The sequence below is a fragment of the Carcharhinus amblyrhynchos genome, chromosome 14 (genome assembly GCF_965287045.1).
Source record: "Carcharhinus amblyrhynchos chromosome 14, sCarAmb.v2.hapA, whole genome shotgun sequence".
NCBI lineage: Eukaryota > Metazoa > Chordata > Chondrichthyes > Carcharhiniformes > Carcharhinidae > Carcharhinus > Carcharhinus amblyrhynchos.
In genome coordinates, this window is record NC_137337.1 from 34,280,645 (window position 1) to 34,300,374 (window position 19,730).

Below are 19,730 nucleotides of genomic sequence, written 5' to 3' on the forward strand. Positions count from 1 at the left end.
CCAGAAGATTTGACCTACAATCCAACATTATTTCGATGTGCATAATGTATCAAGTAGAATGTAACAATATTAGCACTGGATGTTCTGAAAACAAGGAGGTTCCATGTCTCTTTCTTGTATTTTTAGTTTCAATCGCTGCTATTTAAAGATGCAAAGTCATTCCTGCGAGAGTATTTTCCCTTTATTTTCTAATACAATGCAACAATCCATTTCACAAAGTTACAATATTGTATCACACACATCATAGGCTACTATGGTGCAGAAGGAGCTCATTCGGCTCATCAAGTCTTGCACCGACCACAATCCCACCCAGGCCCTATCCCCATAACCCCATGCATTTACCCTAACTAGTCCCCCTGTCACTCAGGGGCAAGTTAGCATGGCCAATCCACCTAACCCACAATTTTTGGAGTGTGGGAGGAAATTAGAGCACCTGGAGGAAACCCACGCAGACACAGGGAGAACGTGCAAACTCCACACTGACAGTCACTCAATCTGGCATCGAACCCAGGTCCCTGGGGCTGTGACGCAGCAGTGCTAACCACTGTGCCAGTGTGCCGCCCACATGATGGAAGTAATATTCAGCTCTTATTGACTCTTTCTCCAAAATGATAATTGCCTTTGACCTTCAGACCACTGTCATGCTGCAACAGTACTGCCAACAATATTCGATTTGATTTATTATTGTCACATGTATTAACATACAGTGAAAAGTATTGTTTCTTGTGCACTATATAGACATACTGATTATAGAGAAGGGAACAAGACAGTGCAGAAGGTAGTGTTACAGCCATAGCTAGGGTGTAGAGAAAGATCGACTTAATGCAAGGTAAGTCCATTCAAAAGTCAGCAGGGAAGAAGCTGTTTTTGAGTCGGTTGGTACATGACCTCAGACTTTTGTATCTTCTTCCTGATGGAAGAAGATAGAAGAGAGAATGTCAGGGGTGCATGGGGTCCTTAATTATGCTGGCTGCTTTGCCAAGGCTGCGGGAAGTGTAGATAGAGTCAATGGATGGGATGCTGGTTTGCGCGATGGATTGGGCTACATTCATGACCTTTTGTAGTTTCTTGCGGTCTTGAGCAGAGCAGGAGCCATACCAAGCTGTGATACAATCAGAAAGAATGCTTTCTATGGTGCCTCTGTAAAAGTTGGTGAGAGTCGTAGCTGACATGCCAAATTTCCTTAGTCTTCTGAGAAAGTAGAGGCATTGGTGGGCTTTCTTAACTATAGTTATGCATTCAGCATGGGGAGACCAGGACAGGTTGTTGGTGATCTGGACACCTAAAAACTCGAAGCTCTCAACCCTTTCTACTTCATCCCTGTTGATGTAGACAGGGACATGTTCTCCACTACGCTTCTTGCGTTTGATGACAATCTCCTTTGTTACTCTTCATTAATTGTCAGAAATCTCAGTGAAATGGGCTGGCTGCATTACAGGAATCTATAGAAACTATAGCATCCCTGCAGTGCAGAAGGCCCATTGAGCCTACACCAATTCTCCTAAAAAGCACTCGACCTAGGCCCACTCCCCCGTGCATCCCCTTAAACTTGCGCATTGTTCATCGCCAATCAACCTAACCTGTGCATTACTGGAGTGTGGGAGGAATCCGGAGCACCCGGAGGAAATTCATGCATACACGGGAGAACGTGCAAACTCCACACAGTCGCAAAAGGCCGGAAGGATGGAATAGTTCCAGCACAAAAAGAGGTTATTTAGTCCATTGATAGGGGTTTACAAGATTAGGAGTGGCACGGACAGAGTGGATAGTCAAATGCTCTTTCCTAGGGTAGAAACGTCCAGGACGAGGGGATATAGGTTTACGGTGCATGGGGAAATGTTTAGAGGAGAAGTGCGAAGCAAGTTTTTTTCACAGAGGACGGTGAATGTCTGCCTGGAGAGGTGATGAGAGCAGGTACTATAGCAGCATTTAAAGGGCAACTAGACAAATACATGAATAGGATGGGAATGGAAGGATACGGACTCTGTAAGTGCATACGGTTTTAATTTAGGCAGGAATCATGATCAGCGCAGGCTCGAAAGATCTGTTCCTGTGCTGTATTTTTCTTTGTTCTTTGGGCCATGTGTGTGCAATTTTACTAGTTAGACTCCCTTGCGCTTAGCCCATAGGTCTCCTTAGAAAATATTCATGCCTCATTTCCTTCCCCATAAGAGAGGATTATTTTAGGGTTATAATTATTTTTATTTCACAACATTTTTGCCAGGTTGGCAAAAACACAGCGCAAAAAGTGTGTGCTGTTCAGTGAAGAAGCTTAGGCTGGTACCTGATTGTAACATGCTGGTATACCCACTTCCACAAACAGTGACATTACAACTGAATCACATCATCACAGCAAAGGTACCCCCCTATAGTGATAGAGATACTGCTGAATGGTCACTCCTTGAAAATGGAAATGGACATGGGGGTTGCAGTTTCCATAATTGGGTAACAGATGTACAAGCACCTCCAAACTGGCACTCAACTCCTGAGGCTGGAAGATATGAAGGCCAGACTAGCCGCCTACACGGGGGTGGGGGGGGGACCTTGACAAATAAAAGGCACCACAATGACCCTAATAACTTATAGGCAGCAATCAACTCATCTCCCACTCATTGTTGTATGTGGCAGGGCGGGGTGCACAGATGAAATCTTTTGGGGAGAGATAGACTCCAGCAGATCCAACGCATCTGGTTGGAGATCTTCAGGTTAGGCGAGGGGTGACTGTTCAATGTTAGCAGTAGATACCCTGCAGTTTTTCAGGAAGGACTGGGAAAAATAAAAGAGGCCACAATCAAGATCTATGTTGACCCCATTGCTAAATATTTCAGAGCAAGACCAATCCCATACTCCCTGTTGGAGAAGGTGGAAAATGAACTAAGGTGCCTCAAAAGTTTAGACATGATAAGGGCTGTTCAACTTGCAAAATGGGCTGAGCCTGCAGTCCCCATTCTTAAGCCCAACAAGTCAGTCCACCTCTGTGGGGATTATAAGCCAGCAGTCAATCGGGTTTCCAAACTTGATTAGTACCCATGCCCCGAATTGAAGACCTGTATGCAAAGTTAACTGATCGTCAGACATGCTCCAAGTTAAACATGAGCTACGCTTGGATTGGATGAGTTTTCCTGAAAATATCAGCACACACAGGGGACTATAACTTGCTGGCCCTTCAGAATCTCCTCAGCATGTGCCACATTCCAACACCTTATTGAGAACATACTCCAAGGGCTACTCAGAGTGGTGGTGTACTTTGATGATGTCTTGGTCATGGGGACCTTATAACAAGAACACCTGGCAAAAAAGAGTTCTTGTAGAGATTCTAAGATCTAAGTTTGCTTGAAGAGGGAAAAGTGTGTCGTTCAAATGACTGAAGTGACCTATTTCGATTATCGGGTTGATGGCAAAGGCTTATACCCAGTCAAGGATAAGGTGAAGGCCGTCAAGGAATTAAAAACTCCAAGGAATACCACAGAGTTAAAGTCCTTCCTGGGATTAGTAAATTATTAAAGAGAATCCATCCTAAATTTGGTTTCCATGCCGCCACCCCCTTGCAAACCCTACCATGAAAATACCAAAGGCGGTCCTGGGAAACGTCACAGGCCAAAGTTTTCAACAAAGTTCAACGACAGCTACTGTCATCTAACTTATTCACCCATTATTACAGAAAGAACTGCGACGTTTCCCCTTAGGAGGTTGGGCCAGTACTTTCACATTGCTTGAAAGACGGGACAGAAATGCCCATTGTGTATGAATCCAGGACCCTTTCAGATGCAGAGTTGAAGCATTCTCAAATCGAGAAAGAGGGTTTGGCCATCCTATTTGGTGCAAAAAAGTTCAATCAATACGTTTGTGGTTTCCATGTTTTTAATCATGATGAATGCACACTCCAAGTGGCTGGAGGTGCACTACATGGGCTCCACGTCCTCTCCTGCTACAATCGAGAAATTACAACAAAATCTCTGCGTGCATGGAACACCGGAACACCAGAAGTCCTGGTTTCTGATAACTGCACAGCCTTTACTAGCAGTGATTTCCAGAACTTTGATTTGATTTGATTTATTTTTGTCACACGTATTAGTATACAGTGAAAAATATTGTTTCTTGTATGCTATACAGACAAAGCATACTGTTCATAGAGAAGGAAAGGAGAGAGTGCAGAATGTAGTGTTACAGTCATAGCTGGAGTGTAGAGGAAAATCAACTTAGTGCGAGATAGGTCCATTCAAAAGACTGATAGCAGCGGGGAAGAAGCTGTCTTTGAGTCAGTTGGTACATGACCTCAGACTTTTGTGTCTTTTCCCGACAGAAGAAGGTGGAAGAGAGCATGTCCAGGGCGCATGGTGTCCTTAATTATGCTGGCTGCTTTTCCAAGGTAGCAGGAAGTGTAGACAAAGTCAATGGATGGGAGGCTGGTTTGCGAGATGGACTGGGCTACGTTCATGACTCTTCGTAGTTTCTTGCTGTCTTGGGCAGAGCAGGAGTCATACCAAGCTGTGAGAAAACTATGAAGAATGCTTTCTATGGTGCATCTGTAAAAGTTGGTGAGAGTCATAGCTGACACGCCAAATTTCCTTAGTCTTCTGAGAAAGTACTTTGTGCTCTCTAATGGTATCCGACATGTCCACCTTATCATCTGTCGTCAAATGGATTGGCGGAACGGGTGCTGCAAACTTTCAAAAACGGCATAAGAAAACAACTGGCTGCATCCATGGAGACCAGATTGGTACGATTCTTGTTTGACTATTGGACCACACCACACACAACAACAGGAATTGCTCCAATGGAATTGTTCATGGGATGATGGCTTCATACCAGGCTGAGTCCACTGCTCCCAAACCTGGCGGGTAGAAAAATAAACCACCATTCTGCAAGGGCAGGAAGATCATTTAAAACAGGTGATCTGATCCACCTGTGGAACTTCAGAGATGGTCCCAGTTGGGTCCCTGGGATCATGATTGAGAAAACGAGGCCGGTGTCTTCCAAGTCCAGCCAATTGTAAAGAAACATGTGAATCATCTCAGAGGCAGGTAGCCTACTCCAGAGCAGGTCTCTCAACCAGCCCTGGAGGTGGCCAACTCTAATGTCTGCCCCCAGCTTGAGGCCAAATCCATGTTAGCTCCTTCAGAGGATGAGGACACGTACTCTGAGATGGTAACAGAGGAAGCTGGCATTCCAGCTGTAGCAGAACATGAGGAGGAATCGTATCAGTCATCGTGCAATGCGCCCTCCAGAAAGGAAGGTCCCCCATTCAGTTTGCACTGCCAGACCTAGACTCGCCTTTATTGGACATCAGGCTGACTGCCAAGCAGCAGAAAGAACCTTCTTGTGGTGGAGATATTGGGGGAGAAATAGACCCAAAGAGGGAGGGAAGTTATGATGGCCACGAAGGATCATCATTGGATCTCCCTGTGGGCTTTGTGGAGTATGTGAGTGTGGATCATTAAAGGTTACCGTGATGGAAAACTAGCCTTGGTGAAATGATTACATTTTCTAACTTGACATTTAGCACCATCTGCCTCGCTACGTAAATGTCAATGTCTCCCATGGCCCATCCTATTGCTCCTGTAGATTATACATCGTATATTTTCTTTAAAAACTAGGCTTTCAAAGACAATTAGGTCATTATCTGAAGAGTGAAAATGTGCAGGACTACAGGGAAGAGATAGGAGAGTGACACAGGGCAAATTGCTCTTGTAGAGAGCTGGTGTACACCCAAAGCCTGCCCAAAAATTGAGTTTATAATAAAAATATATTTCATAAAGGTTTCAATTAAGCAACTGTAATTTAACAGTAGTAGACTGTTTGGAGCAGGACTTACTTGTAAGGGTGACAGTTGATTAACCTATTCATGTTAAATATGTTACTGCCTTTTCACAATGTGAAAACCTAGGCCTTTATCTCCAGCAGAACTTTCTTTGATGTATTTTGTGGCTACAACCTGCCACCTAATGGTAGAGAAGAGTATAGACCTTCTGTTTCATGGAGCTGGAAACAGTTTGCTATGTTTTTACAAAATACTGATAAGAATAATTCGAGTAATGGATTTTTTAAAAAAATTATGGCAACAGAGGTTCACTCCATTAATGACCTTGATTATCTTGGAAAGCTATAAATAGAATAACATGCTGCACTGCTGAAATATGTGACTCTCTTTTTGTTGTACAGATGAAGTCCCTGACAGATGTGGTACGTCAAATCTCACACATGTTGTATGTTAAAGAGCATGGGAAATGCAAACACGAGTGGGTAGGTAAGAACACAAGGTCTGTACCACATAGTGTCATTATTAGAATCTGATAGGCTTAACGCTTTGGATAATAAATAACTTCAGCATATACTCCTGTTGAGGGTTGGTATGGTGGCACAATGGTTAGCACCGCTGCCTCACAGCTCCAGGTACACGGGTTCGATTGGGTCACTGTCTGTGCGGAGTCTGCACGTTCTCCCCGTGTCTGCATGGGTTTCCTCCGGGTGCTCCGGCTTCCTCCCACAGTCTAAAAGACATGCTTTTAGGCATGTCGGCCGTGCTAAATTCTCCCTTGGTGCACCCAGAGTGTGGTGACTAAGGGATTTTCACCATAACTTCATTGCAGTGTTAATGCAAGCCAACTTGTGACACTAATAAAATAATAAACTTGTGGCCTCAATACGGCGGCACGGTAGCACAGTGGTTAGCACTGCTGCTTCACAGCTCCAGGGTCCTGGGTTTGATTCCTGGCTCGGGTCACTGTCTGTGTGGAGTTTGCACATTCTCCTCGTGTCTGTGTGGGTTTCCTCCCACAGTCCAAAGATGTGCGGGTTAGGGTGATTGGCCATGCTAAGAAATTGCCCCTTAGTGTCCAGGGATGCGTAGGTTAGAGGGATTGCTGGGTATAATATGTAGGGATATGGGGGTAGGGCTTGTTGGGATTGTGTTCGGTGCAGACTTGATGGGCCGAAGGGCCTCTTTCTGCACTGTGGGGTTCTATGATCCTAACTAGATTTCTACATTTCCCTTCACCTGAATTCACCTTCTGCTTAGACAAAAAAAAGTCCCTGGTCAGTCCTGATGACTCACCTGATGAAGGAGCAGTGCTCCGAAAGCTCATGATTCCAAATAAACCTGTGGGACTTTAACCTGGTGTTGTGAGACTTACAATGAAGGTTGGGCCTCCCACACATACGGGAAAGAGCCACACCTTCACGGTTTATGTTTGTTTACGTTGGTCAGGCCCATGTGCATGACCAATGGGACTTGGAGTTGAAGACAAATGTCCCACGCGTCCGCACAAAAAGTAAAGTACTCAAAAAAGACGCAAAAACCCTGGGAGGAGACAGAAAGAAAGGAAGCGACTGGAAGAGATTAAAAAAATGATGAGAGAACAGGGAGAAGTTAAAAGCAAAGTTCCTAGTAAGGGAAGAAGAGAGGCTGGAATGTTAACCCCCAATCACGTTAACGGGATTTTCCCATCCTGCCGCAAGGAATGGAGATTTGGCCAAATTCTCCATCTTCGCTGCAGCGGGAGTGTGGCATGAATGGCAGTATAATAACTCCACGGAGGCGAAAGTCCTCTCACCAAGTTACTTTATTTACACCATACATCTGTACACAGCCAACCCTCCAATCGCTCCCTGCTGAATGCAGGCTGGGAGTCTGACACACCTGCTTTAAATAAGGAACATGAGGCTCCCTGACTTAACCATCAGTTAAGACTCATTGGATAGTTCATACTCTAGCAAGATAACTCATTAGCCTGGCTGAAGTCATCGCAGGTAGGCAAGATTGTGCAAATAGAAGGTGTGCTTATTTTTATCGTATAGAGGTATGTCACGGACCAAGATAAGCAGTCAAAAACACAATGAGAAGAAAACACGGAAAAATACCTCAGATGGTCAATTGCAATTCCCTGTACATTCATTCCTTCTGCTTCTAAAAGAATGTTTCTTTATTGTGATTGATTTTTTTCAGTGGAAAGGGCCAGTTGCTTTTCTTTTACTCACCACCATTTGCCTGGCAACATTTGCAATTATTCAATCCATGCGCAAACTGATGGAGATAAATGGAGGAACGGCTTGGGAAGGCCTGCAAAGCACAACCTGCGATGATCCTTGTAGGTGAGTTGTTAGGGTCACACAATTCAACTGAAAAGTGACTGTGAAGTCAAAATTGTAAAAACATAGAAACATAGAAAACATAGAAGTTAGGTGCAGGAGGAGGCCATTTGGCCCTTTGAGCCTGCTCCACCATTCATCACAATTAGGACTGATCATCCAACTCAATAACCCAATTCTGCTTTCTCCCCATAATCTTTGATCCCATTCATGCCAAGTGCTATATCTAGCTGCCTCTTGAATATATTCAGTGTTGTGACATCAACTACTTCCTGTGGCAATGAATTCCATAAGCTCGCCACTCTTTGGGTGAAGAAATGTCTCCACATCTCCATCCTAAATGGTCTACCCCAAATTCTCAGACTCTGATCCTGGACACCCCCACCACTGGGAACATCCTCCCTGCATTTACTCTGTCTCGTCCTGTTAGAATTTTGTAAATCTCTATGAGAATCCTCCCCCATTAGTCTGAACTCCAGCAAAACCAATCCTGACCTAGTCAATCTCTCCTCATATATCAGTGCCGCCATCCCCGGAATCTGGTCAATCTAAAGCAAAAACCTGAAGAAAATTCTACTTTCTCGGTTCTCTCAGAACAAAATGAATTCAAGCCCTTTGCAGCTTTGCCTGTGTGTTCTAACTGGTTTTAGCTACTCGAACACCAATATCAGTTCTTAGACTTTTCTCCTTTTCTCCGCATTCTTTTTGCATGATTACATATGCAGTTAGGTAAGACCGTAAGTAACAGGAGGAGGATTAAGCCATTGAGCCCCTTGATTCTACTCCACCAATCAATTAAATAATGGCTTATCTCCACATTCCCTGACCCTAGAGCCCTTGACTCCCTTTATGGAACCATAGCGGTACAGAATGCCTACAGTGCAGAAAGAGGCCATTCAGCCCATCGAGTCTGCACTGACAGCATTCCCACCCAGGCTCTATCCCTGTAACCCCACGTATTTACCCTGCTAATCCCCCTGACACTAAGTGGCAATTTAGTCTGACCAATCAACCTAACCCACACACCTTTGGACTGTGGGTGGAAACTGGAGAACTCGGAGGAAACCTGCACTGACATGGGGAGAATGTGCAAACTTCACACAGTCACCCGAGGCCGGAATTGAACCCAGGTCCCTGTGAGGCAGCATTGCTAACTACTGTGCTGCACCTTTTTAAAGAGAGAATCCTTCACCTCTTGGCACTGAATAGCATTAACACCACTGAAGTCCCCACTATTAACATCCTGGGATGAACAGTCAAAAATCTAACTCAGCTTCACTTCCCAAAGACTAACGCCCTCTTGAGAGAAGAAATTCCTTCCCATCTACATCTTAAATGGGAAACCCCTTATTCTATTTTCCTGGTCACTTTCTGTTCTGGTGTTGGACTGGATCAGTGCTGCTAAAACACAGAGCTCTGGCTAATTGTGGAGTGTCTGGCCATTAATTTGGACCTTTCACTGGAAATCAGCAGAGGCTTTATTCTCTCCCTATTCATGTACCCATCCAGATGCCTTTTAAATGTTGCTAATGTGCCTGCTTCCACCACCTCCTCCGGTAGGCCATTCCAAGCACCCACAACTCTCTGGGTGAAAAACTTCTCCTGCACGTCTCCCTTAAACTTTCTTCCTCTCATCTTGAACCTGTGCCCCCTTGTAATTGACACTTCCACTCTGAGAAAAAAACCTCTGATGATCCACCCTATCTTTGACTCTCATAATTTTGTAGACCTCGATCAGATCTCCCCTCAGTCTTCACCTTTCCAGTGAAAACAGTCCTAGTTTACTCAACCTCTCCTCATTGCCAGTGCCCTTGAGACCAGGCAACATCCTGGTGAACCTCCTTTGCACTCTCTCCAAAGCTGCCTCCTCCTTTTGGTAGTGTGGTGACTAGAACTGCACGCAATACTCCAAATGCAACCCAACCAAGGTTTTATATAGCTGCAACATGATTTCTCAGCTCTTGAACTCAATGCCCTGGCTGATGCAGGCAAACATGTCATATGCTTTTTTAATCACCGTGGCCACATGTGTCATCACTTTTATGGAACTGTGGACCTGCACGCCCAGATCCCTCTGCACGTTAATATTCCTAGGGGCTCTGCCATTTACAGTATAAATTTGATCCTCTAAACTGCATCATCTCGCATTTGTCTGGATTAAACTCCATCTGCCAAAGTCCCCAATCCATCTATATCCTGTTGCATCCTCTGACAATCCCCAGCACTATCAGCAACTCCACCAATCTTTGTATCATCCACAGATTTACTAATCAGACCACCCACATTTTACTCCAAATCATTTATATATACTACAAGCAAGAAAGGTCCAAGCACTGATCCCTACAGAACACCACTAGCTTCAAATCTCCATTCTGAAAAACACTCCTATCACTGTTACTCACTGTCTTCTATGACCAAGCCAGTTCTGTATCCATTTGGCCAGCCCACCCTGAATCCCATGTGATTTTAGTTTTTATACCTGTCAGCCATGTGGGACCTTATCAGATGCCTTACTGAAGTCCATATAAACTACATCCACAGCCCTTCCCGCATCAACTATTTTTGTCATTTCCACCTCATTCATATGTTAGTGTAGAGCTCACGCAGGCCCTACTCCACACCTCCTCCTTGTCGGAAAAGCAAATGGAACCTAAAGATAGTGGAACTTTTCCAGACTGAGTCTCTGCTTCCAACTTTCCTGCCTTTTGTTCTACAGAGAATGAATATTTGCTGGGGGCAAAGATCGAGAGAATTGGTCCCATAATCTCTGCTTCAGTAACACTTGTGTTTGATGTTTCAAAAACACTGAGCAAAACAAATCTTTTTAATTTGTCTTTTGTTATTCCAGTGATTACTGGAAACCTATGACAATTCTTTTAACTAATCTGCCAATCAATGGGAACAAAAATCTTTCACTTTATCCTCTCAAAATCTGTCAAAATTTTGAAAACATCCATTATATTCACCCATAAATGCTTCAGTTCTGGAGAAAAATGTTGCAATTCTTTCTTTATAACGTACACATCCAATCTCAATTCCTTACTTTTATATATAATGCATCCATTAACAGAATGTAGAATTGCATTTAATTTTATCATCTTTTCAATCTTGCCCTTCCACAGCTCATAGAATCTTTGAATCCCCAGATTCAGTGCAGAAGGAGGCCATTTGGCCCATTGAGTCTGCATCGACCACAATCACCCCCAGGCTTCATTCCCATACCCCACATATTTACCCTGCTAATCCTCCTGACACTAAGGAGCAATTTAGCGTGGCCAATCAACCTAACCCCCACATCTTTGGACCTGTGGGAGGAAACTGGAGCACCTGGAGGAAACCCACGCAAACACAGGGAGAATGTGCAAACTCCACACAGACAGTGACCTAAGAATGGAATCAAACCCAGGTCCCTGGTGCTGTGAGCCCCATAAAGTTAAAAATTTTTATGTCTGCATTCAAAAATCTTCTCCCAAAATGTGCCCCTTCACATTTCCCTAATTTGGACGATATGAGTCACTTATTCACTCATGCCATTAAACTATTTTTTACCCTTCCTCAGTCCGTTGTACGCTCTTTCACAGTTTGCCATCCCCTATAAACATCAAAAACCTAATTTTGGGACATACTTGTATATAAGGCTGGACATTGCAAAGACAAATCCAGTTATAGGAGTTGCCAATAACAGGATTGCATGGTAAAGATATTAAGAATGAACAGCATGATTAGAATACCATTTTGTAGTTCAGATGTCTGCCACATGTGACTTCTAACACACATACATTTCCATGGATTGATGTTTCTCAACATATACAATTGTCCACTTATGAACCGCTGAGAAACATTATTTTAAAGGAATTTGCTGAAGTGTTGTATTAGGAGATGAGTGTTTTTCCATCCACATACATTCATATGTGTAGGGGTGGCCTTTGAAAGAATACCACTCTGGCCTGTGTCCAGAGATTGGACAAAGAAGGGCAAGTGACATCAATATTTACTTCCAGGCTTTGTCCTCCCTCCAGGATGTTGGAATAAAACTGAGGCTTTCTGACTATATCCCATCAACATCCCAAAAGCAGTCAGAAGGCTCCACTCTTAAAGAACTGATACTGAAATTGCCGGTCTCAGTTGACTGTTGGTGCTGTTCCCATTCTGCAAGTTCTAGACCCTGTCAGGAGCGGGCCTGAGCTGGAATTGCTACTGGCAATTCTAGTCCAATGTCAGGTTAGAGGAGGTCCAAGTAAATGGATTTTCTAGATAATGCTGATCTGTGACATTGAGCACCTAACAGAGAACCACACTGTTCTTTCAGCTTTGTCCTTACAGAGAGTGTCCCAGATGGTGTCGTCTATAATAAAAATGCTACAAAATACCAATCGACTTACGACTCCTGGTTAAACCTGATCAATATAGCAAACAGCAGCCTGGACATTGCCTCTTTTTATTGGACTCTGACCGGACATGATATAAATGTGACTGATCCCACCTCCAAATTTGTAAGTACATCTGTTCTGGTTTATCTAGTACTTCTGAGCTCTCTATTATGCATTTAAAATCAATCAAAAATTGGAATCCAAATAGAAAGATAGAAAGGACTTGCTATATATGTTGACATTGCTCAAAATCAACAAGCCACCTGGTCCAAATGAGATATGCTCATAAGTTGCTGAAGGAACCAAGGGTGGAGATAAGAGATAGCCTGACCGCAATCTTTCAATCCTCCTTGAACATTGGAGCAATGCCAGAAGACTCGAAGACTTTAAAGATTATATTCCTGTTCAAAACAGAGTCGAGAGATAAACCCAGTCACAACAGGCCATTCAGTATAATGACAAACTAAAAAACTAGAGACCATTATTAAGGACAATTCTCACTTGAAGAAGCATGGGTTAGTCAGAGATATACATTTGTTAAAAACAAATTTGCCGGAATTTTACTGCCACGGCTCGTAAGATCCCACCTGAAGCCAAGAGAAATTGCTGTGTGATAACCTGTGAGTCTCGCTCATCCCGATTTTGGGGCGGGTGTGCCGGTAAAAATCCGGCCATTGTGCCTGATTTGGTTAAGTTTTTTGATACAGTAACGGGGACGTTTGGGGCTGAAGGTAATACAGTGGATGTATGTATGGATTTTCAGAAGCATTTGATAAAATATCTCACGACGGACTTAATCAGAAAATAGAAGCACCTGATACTAAAGAGAGGGTGGTAACTGAGGTAAAAAGTTAGCTAAGGAATAGGAGACAGAACACTGAGATGAATGAATGTTCTTCCTAACCATGAAGTATGAAGTGGGGTGCCACGGGAGGGTGGTATTTAGGCGATTGTTTATCCTGTTACATATGATATGGGTATAGGGTTATGATGTTTGAGAATATTCTAAAAGTTGGCAACATTGTGAATAGTGACCAAGGAACCAGCAGACTTCAGGCAGACATGGACTGACTGGTGAAATGTACAGATATGTGGAAGATGCTATTTAATGCGGCAAAGTGTGAGGCGATGCGCTTTTGGAGGAACAACATGAAGATGCAGTGTAATCTAGAGGGGAAAAGCGAGGGTGGGTGGGGTAAGGTGCATTTTCACTAATCTTTAAATGTGGGAGGGCAAGTTGAGAAGGCAGTTAAATAAATATATGGAATTGTAAATAGGTGCACTAAATCTTTCCGACTCTCAGAATTATAGAATCCCTCGAATGCAGAAGGAGGCCATTTGACCCATCGAGTCTGCATTGACCACAATTCCACCTAGGCCCTGTTCCCCTAACTCCATGTATTTACCCTGCTAGCCCCTTGATATTAAGGGGCAATTTAACATGGCCAATCCATCTAATCTGCACATCTTTGGAGTGTGGGGGGAAACCGGAGTACCTAGAGGAAACCCACACAGACGCAGAGAAAATGTGCAAACCCTACACAGACAGTGACCTAAGGCCAGAATTGAACCCAGGTCCCTCGTGTTGTGAGGCAGCACTGTGCCACCATGGTACCCCCAAAGCATTGGAGAATGTGGGCATTGATCCCGCTACCTCTTGCATGTTCCATAAGCACTCTACCGTTTGAGCTAATTCCCCATTATAAAATTTCACCATCTGCCATGGTGGGATTTGAACCCAGGTCGCAGGAGAACAGGTCTCCAGTGATAATACCACTATGCCACCACCTTCCCACTTATTTCTCAGCTGGACTAGTGTTTACAAACATAGGGACCGCTTTTTAGAACAGTGGGGGGGCTTTTCAGAAGGAAGGCAGTGTGGTTATCTGGAGAAATTGAAGGCGCTGAGAATGTCCTCCTTCAGGCAGGGAAGGTTAAAGGGAGCTCTAATTAAGGAATACAAAATTATTAAAGGTGTTGATTGAGCAAGTAAAGAGAAACTCCCAAGCAGGGTGGCAAGCAGAAATCATACAATTAAACGTGAACCAGGGGTGAAATTTCTTCACAGAGAGAGGTGTTATTCTGGAATACACTGCCTGAAAAAATGGTGGAAATGAATTCCATGGGAACTTTATGAAAGCAATTGAACATATACCTAAAGAGCATTAATTTGCCAGGTGACTGGGGAGAAAATGGAGTGAGGGATTAATTTAAACAACCCTCTCAAATAGCTAGCACAAACATAAAAAGCTTAGTAACCACCTTCTGTGCCATAAGATAAACTGAAGAGTTTTTATTTAAACTATTTACGTTGGATTAGAATTTCTGGCAATAAGTTCATTACAAGTGTTCCCTTCTATTTAAACTCAGCATGTATTTATATTGACAGATTAAAAGTTCGATTGCACGGTAATGAGGTACTTCCACCACTAGGTAGCATTAGCTCCATGTTCTATGACACAAACAAAAGCATTGCGTTTTTTTTATTCCCGTTAATGTTGGGGTTAAACATTTACAATGTTAAGCTGTGAAAGTGTGGAACAATTCTATCATTTTTCAGGCAGCATCCTTGCCAACCGAGGCTTGTTTGATCATGGATGTCACCATCTTCTTTTTAATGTTTTACTCCATCCCTTAAAGTTACAAAGCCAATGCTCAGGAATGGATGGGGCAAATCCAAATCCATATGTTGCTTGCTCTAACAACCAAATTCAAAATCTAATTGAATCCAATCCAAGGTTCCTTGGGAGAAACACACAAGATCCAAGCTGACAAGATGGGACTTTGCACCCCATTCCTGGGCTTGATCTGATGCTCGATATTAGCCAAAAGGCTGAGAAGTGATGGATCAGGCAAAAGGAAGAGGCAGGCACCTCAGCCAGTGAAGGGACTGAATTCAGCTTTGTCAAGTATCACACGCTAGTTATCTAGCTAGCTGAGTTAACCAGCCCCCAGGAAGCAGTATTACTAAAGAATTACTGAAGGCTTATTTTAGGGGTTGCATTAACTTGTGATAGATGCTAGTTGCTCATTTCCACTTGCCTTCATATTTTTAATTTTGCATTTATGCTAATCACCTCCCTGCCACTTGTGTTAGCCTGGTATTTTCAGTACATACATATTGTACTTTACCTGATGGAGGGGGTGGGCTGAATGATTTTTTTTGTTTGCACATTGTGCTCTTAATATTGTTTTTACTTTCCCAGGGTGAAATCCTGCTTCATGAACTGGGGAATTTGCCATTAAAGAATGTCAGTGTGCGTATTGTATCAAGTACACTTTCTTTCCCACATCAACTTTCCACTGACCTCAATATTCTAAAGGCAAAAGGTAATGCTTAGCAATCTATTTAATTTCAGCTGCATTAACTCTGCTGCTTGGCTCTTTTTAATGGTCATTTTCATTAATTATTCTTTTTTATGATTATCAGTTTATTGCTGTGACATAGATTTTTTTTTTGCTCAGCAAGTTGTTTATGCTTTCTTCATAACTTAAGATTTTTTAAAAAAAGTCTTGTTTAATGTTGTGCAAAACCAGATCTCAGATAGATGCTGCTGGGTTTCTTGCTGAAGGGGAATAAGAGACTCACAAGCGCCTAATTGATTTCTGGAGGACTGGCTAAAGGGGTTTCTTTTTCTCCAATATAAGCAGGAAGTGTTGGAAATGCTCAACACATCTAATGGCATCTGTATAGGGAAATAGAGGTCAGTGATCCTTTGTCAGGACTAGTGCAGATTGTAGACTTGAAGCGTTGACTCTGTTTCTCTCTCCACAGATGCTGCTTGACCTGCTGAATATTTCTAGCATTCTCTGTTTGTATTGGGGTGGCATGGCAGTATTGTCGCTGGATTAATAATCTAGTTAAACCCAGGGGAATTCTCTGGGGACCTATGTTCAAATTCCACTACAGCAGATGGCAAAATTTGAAATTGGAAAAATCTGGACTTAAAAAATCCAGTGACGACCATGAAACCACTATCGATTGTTGCAAAATCCCATCTGGTTCTCTAATGCCTCTTAGGGAAGAAAGGAAATCTGCTGTTCTCAATGGTCTGGCCTATATGTGACTCCAGACCCACAGCAATGTGGTTCACTCTTAAAATGCATTCTGAAATGGTCCAGCAAGACACTCAGTTCAAGGGCAATTTGGAGTGTGTAAAAAATACTGTCCCAGTGAGTGACACCCAGATCCTATGAGAAATTATTTAAAGATTTGGATTTTCAGCACTGTTTTCTCCTATTGTATACTCCATACCAGGCATTGGTAAGTGTACTTAATTACAAACTAAATGGGAAAATAATTAATAAAAAATAACAATCCAGCAAAGAAGAAAATTGATTCGCAGACGTATTTATAAAGATTCTTCTTTCCAAAAACCTTCAGTTGTTGTGTTTAATGGGTATCATTTGGTGTTACAATAATGTAGAATTTGCCTCCGATGCTCCATATTTTAAACAGACTATTTTAAATTACAGGAATCCAGATACGGAAAGTGAATTTTCATAAATTAATGAATGGCGTGCTGCACACAAAACTCTGGATTGTTGACAAGAAACATTTATATATTGGCAGTGCTAATATGGATTGGCGAGCACTTACTCAGGTTAGTGTAATACCTTCTCAGTAGTAAAGCATTCCTATTAATCATTGAGTGTTCAACAGCATTGGATTGTTGGTGTAGGGGTATATTTCTCACTTTGGGTGCAATTATTAGTGACTTTACAAGAGGTCCTGAGTTCAAATCCCATACAGGGTATTTGATGTTGTATCCCATTTTGGGCGGTACAGTAGCACAGTGGTTAGCACTGCTGCCTCACAGCTCCAGGGGCCTGAGTTCGATTCCCAGCTTGGGTGACTGTGTGGAGTTTGCACATTGTCCTCATGTCTGTGTAGGTTTCCTCCGGGGTGCCCTGGTTTCCTCCCACAGTCTAAAGATGTGCAGGTTAGGTTGATTGGCTACGGTAAATTGTTCGTTAGTGTCACAGGATGTGCACGTGAGAGGGATTAGCGGAGTAAATATGTGGAATTTTGGCAATAGGGATTGAGATGCAGACACAACAGAGTCCAGACCCAGAAATGACCTGGATTGAAAACCAATCCCGTGAGTATCCAAGCTGTCTGTATGATCTTGAAAACGACTACCCTGAAAACACTTAACCTCCCACCCAGCCCAAAAAGTAAAAATAATTATGAAAAAGGCTATTGAGTTGAATGGGATCAGTAAATGATTCTGACAAAATGCCATCAATTTAAGCTGAATTATCCAGTTCCTCCTGTGGATCTGATGTTAAAACAACAGAACTTGAAATTTTATGTTCACAGCGTCACCAAAATCTACAATTTGGATTTACTAGGAGCAGCATTTGATATATTTTGTCACCTTGAGTTGCAGCAGATGGTATGAAGTAGAAATATTTGGTATCTGCTGGCACTGTTAGCTCTAACAATGTAAATCAGATACAATTTCACATCAGCTATGGGAGCAGTAGTTCAACATGATAATTAACAGTTTTAGAACAATCTCAAATCTGAACATGCACTGGTTGATTTGAATCACAGTAAAAAGTCTGACAACACCAGGTTTTAGTCCAACCGATTTATTTGATAGTAAACTCACAAGCTTTCGAGGGGACTCCCTCTTCGTCAGGTGAATGGAGAGTTCTGGCCTCGGACAGAGCATATAAAGCATAGACAGTTTAGAGATTACTGATTAGAATGCGAATCTTTACACCTAACCTGCTGTTCAAGTCCTAAAGTGGCTGACAATGTGTGTGGAAGGAGCACTGATCACAGGTTAAAGAGATGTGTATTGTCTCCAGACAGTACAGTAAGTGAGGTTTTGCAAACCCAGGCAAGTCACGGGGGTTACAGATAGTGCGACATGAACCCAAGATCCCTGTTGAGACCATCCTCATGTGTGTGGAACTTGGCTATCAGTCTCTGCTCAGCGACTCTGCGCTGTCGTGTGTCGTGAAGGCCGCCTTGGAGAATGCTTACCCGAAGGTCAGAGGCTGAATGCCCGTGACCACTGAAGTGTTCGCCAACAGGAAGGGAACAGTCTTGCCTGGTGATTGTCGAGCAATGTTCATTCATCCGTTGTCGTAGCGTCTGCATGGTCTCCCCAATGTACCATGCTTCGGGACATCCTTTCTTGCAACATATCAGGTAGACAATGTTGGCTGAGTTGCAAGAGTATTTACCATGTACCTGGTGGATGGTATTCTCACGTGTGATGATGGTATCCATGTCGATGATCAGGCATGTCTTGCAGAGGTTGCTGTGACAGGGTTGTGTGGTATTGTGGTCACTGTTCTCCTGAAGGCTGGGTAGTTTGCTGCGAACAATGGTCTGTTTGAGGTTGTGTGGTTGTCTGAAGGCAAGAAGTGGGGGTGTGGGGATAGCCCTGGTGAGATGTTCGTCTTCATCAATGATCAAGGCCAGAACTCTCCATTCACCTGACGAAGAGGGAGTCCCCTCGAAAGCTTGTGAGTTTACTATCAAATAAATCGGTTGGACTAAAACCTGGTGTTGTCAGACTTTTTACTGTGTTTACCCCAGTCCAACGCCGGCACATCCACATCATGATTTGAATCAGGCAGATGTAAATGCTCTTGTTCCGAAAACTAGCAACATGTTGAGAAAATCAACCACAAGAATTGATTTGAAGCAGATAGCGAAAGTGGTCTGGTCGTATGACTGCTGTATGGAGCAAGCCTACAATTATGTGGGTGATTTGGCTCCTATTATGTTATGAAACATAGTCACGGATCATTTACTGTCATCTCTGATAGGTGAAAGAATTGGGTGCTGTCGTTTACAACTGCAGTTGCCTTGCCAATGATTTCTCCAAAATCTTTGAAGCTTACTGGATCCTGGGACTGCCAAATGCCACCATCCCCTCGCCCTGGCCGTCGTTTTTTTCGACAAATTTCAACAAGGAAACACCTCTCGAAGTAAAACTGAATGGAACTGCCACAAAAATGTACTTATCAGTGAGTAGACACATGTCTTCAAAGCAATACCGCTGTCAGACAATCTGCAGTATTCATCACAATATTGGTGCTGATGTATACGCTAATTTTTTTGAAGTTTATTTATTAGTGTCACAAGTAGGCTTGCATTAACACCGCAATGAAGTTACTGTGAAAATCTCCCAGCCGCCGCCACAATCTGGTGTCTGTTCGGATACACGAGGGAGAATTTAGCATGGCCAATGTACCTAACCAGCACGTCCTTTGGACTGTGAGAGGAAACCAGAGCACGCGGACGAA

The 19,730-nt window shown here is 43.1% G+C and overlaps 1 protein-coding gene across 3 annotated transcripts in view; it reads left to right on the plus strand.

Moving 5' to 3' along the window:
• The window catches only part of pld4 (phospholipase D family member 4), a 44,818-nt gene that overhangs the window by 17,563 nt on the left and 7,525 nt on the right, over positions 1-19,730 (plus strand). For all 3 annotated transcript variants that reach the window (XM_080201986.1, XM_080201985.1, XM_080201987.1), the window contains exons 2-7: positions 6,163-6,243; positions 7,946-8,091; positions 12,398-12,581; positions 15,665-15,788; positions 16,935-17,062; positions 19,251-19,451. In XM_080201986.1, coding sequence (XP_080058112.1) covers positions 6,163-6,243; positions 7,946-8,091; positions 12,398-12,581; positions 15,665-15,788; positions 16,935-17,062; positions 19,251-19,451 — 864 coding nt within the window. The remainder of the gene's footprint in view (positions 1-6,162; positions 6,244-7,945; positions 8,092-12,397; positions 12,582-15,664; positions 15,789-16,934; positions 17,063-19,250; positions 19,452-19,730) is intronic.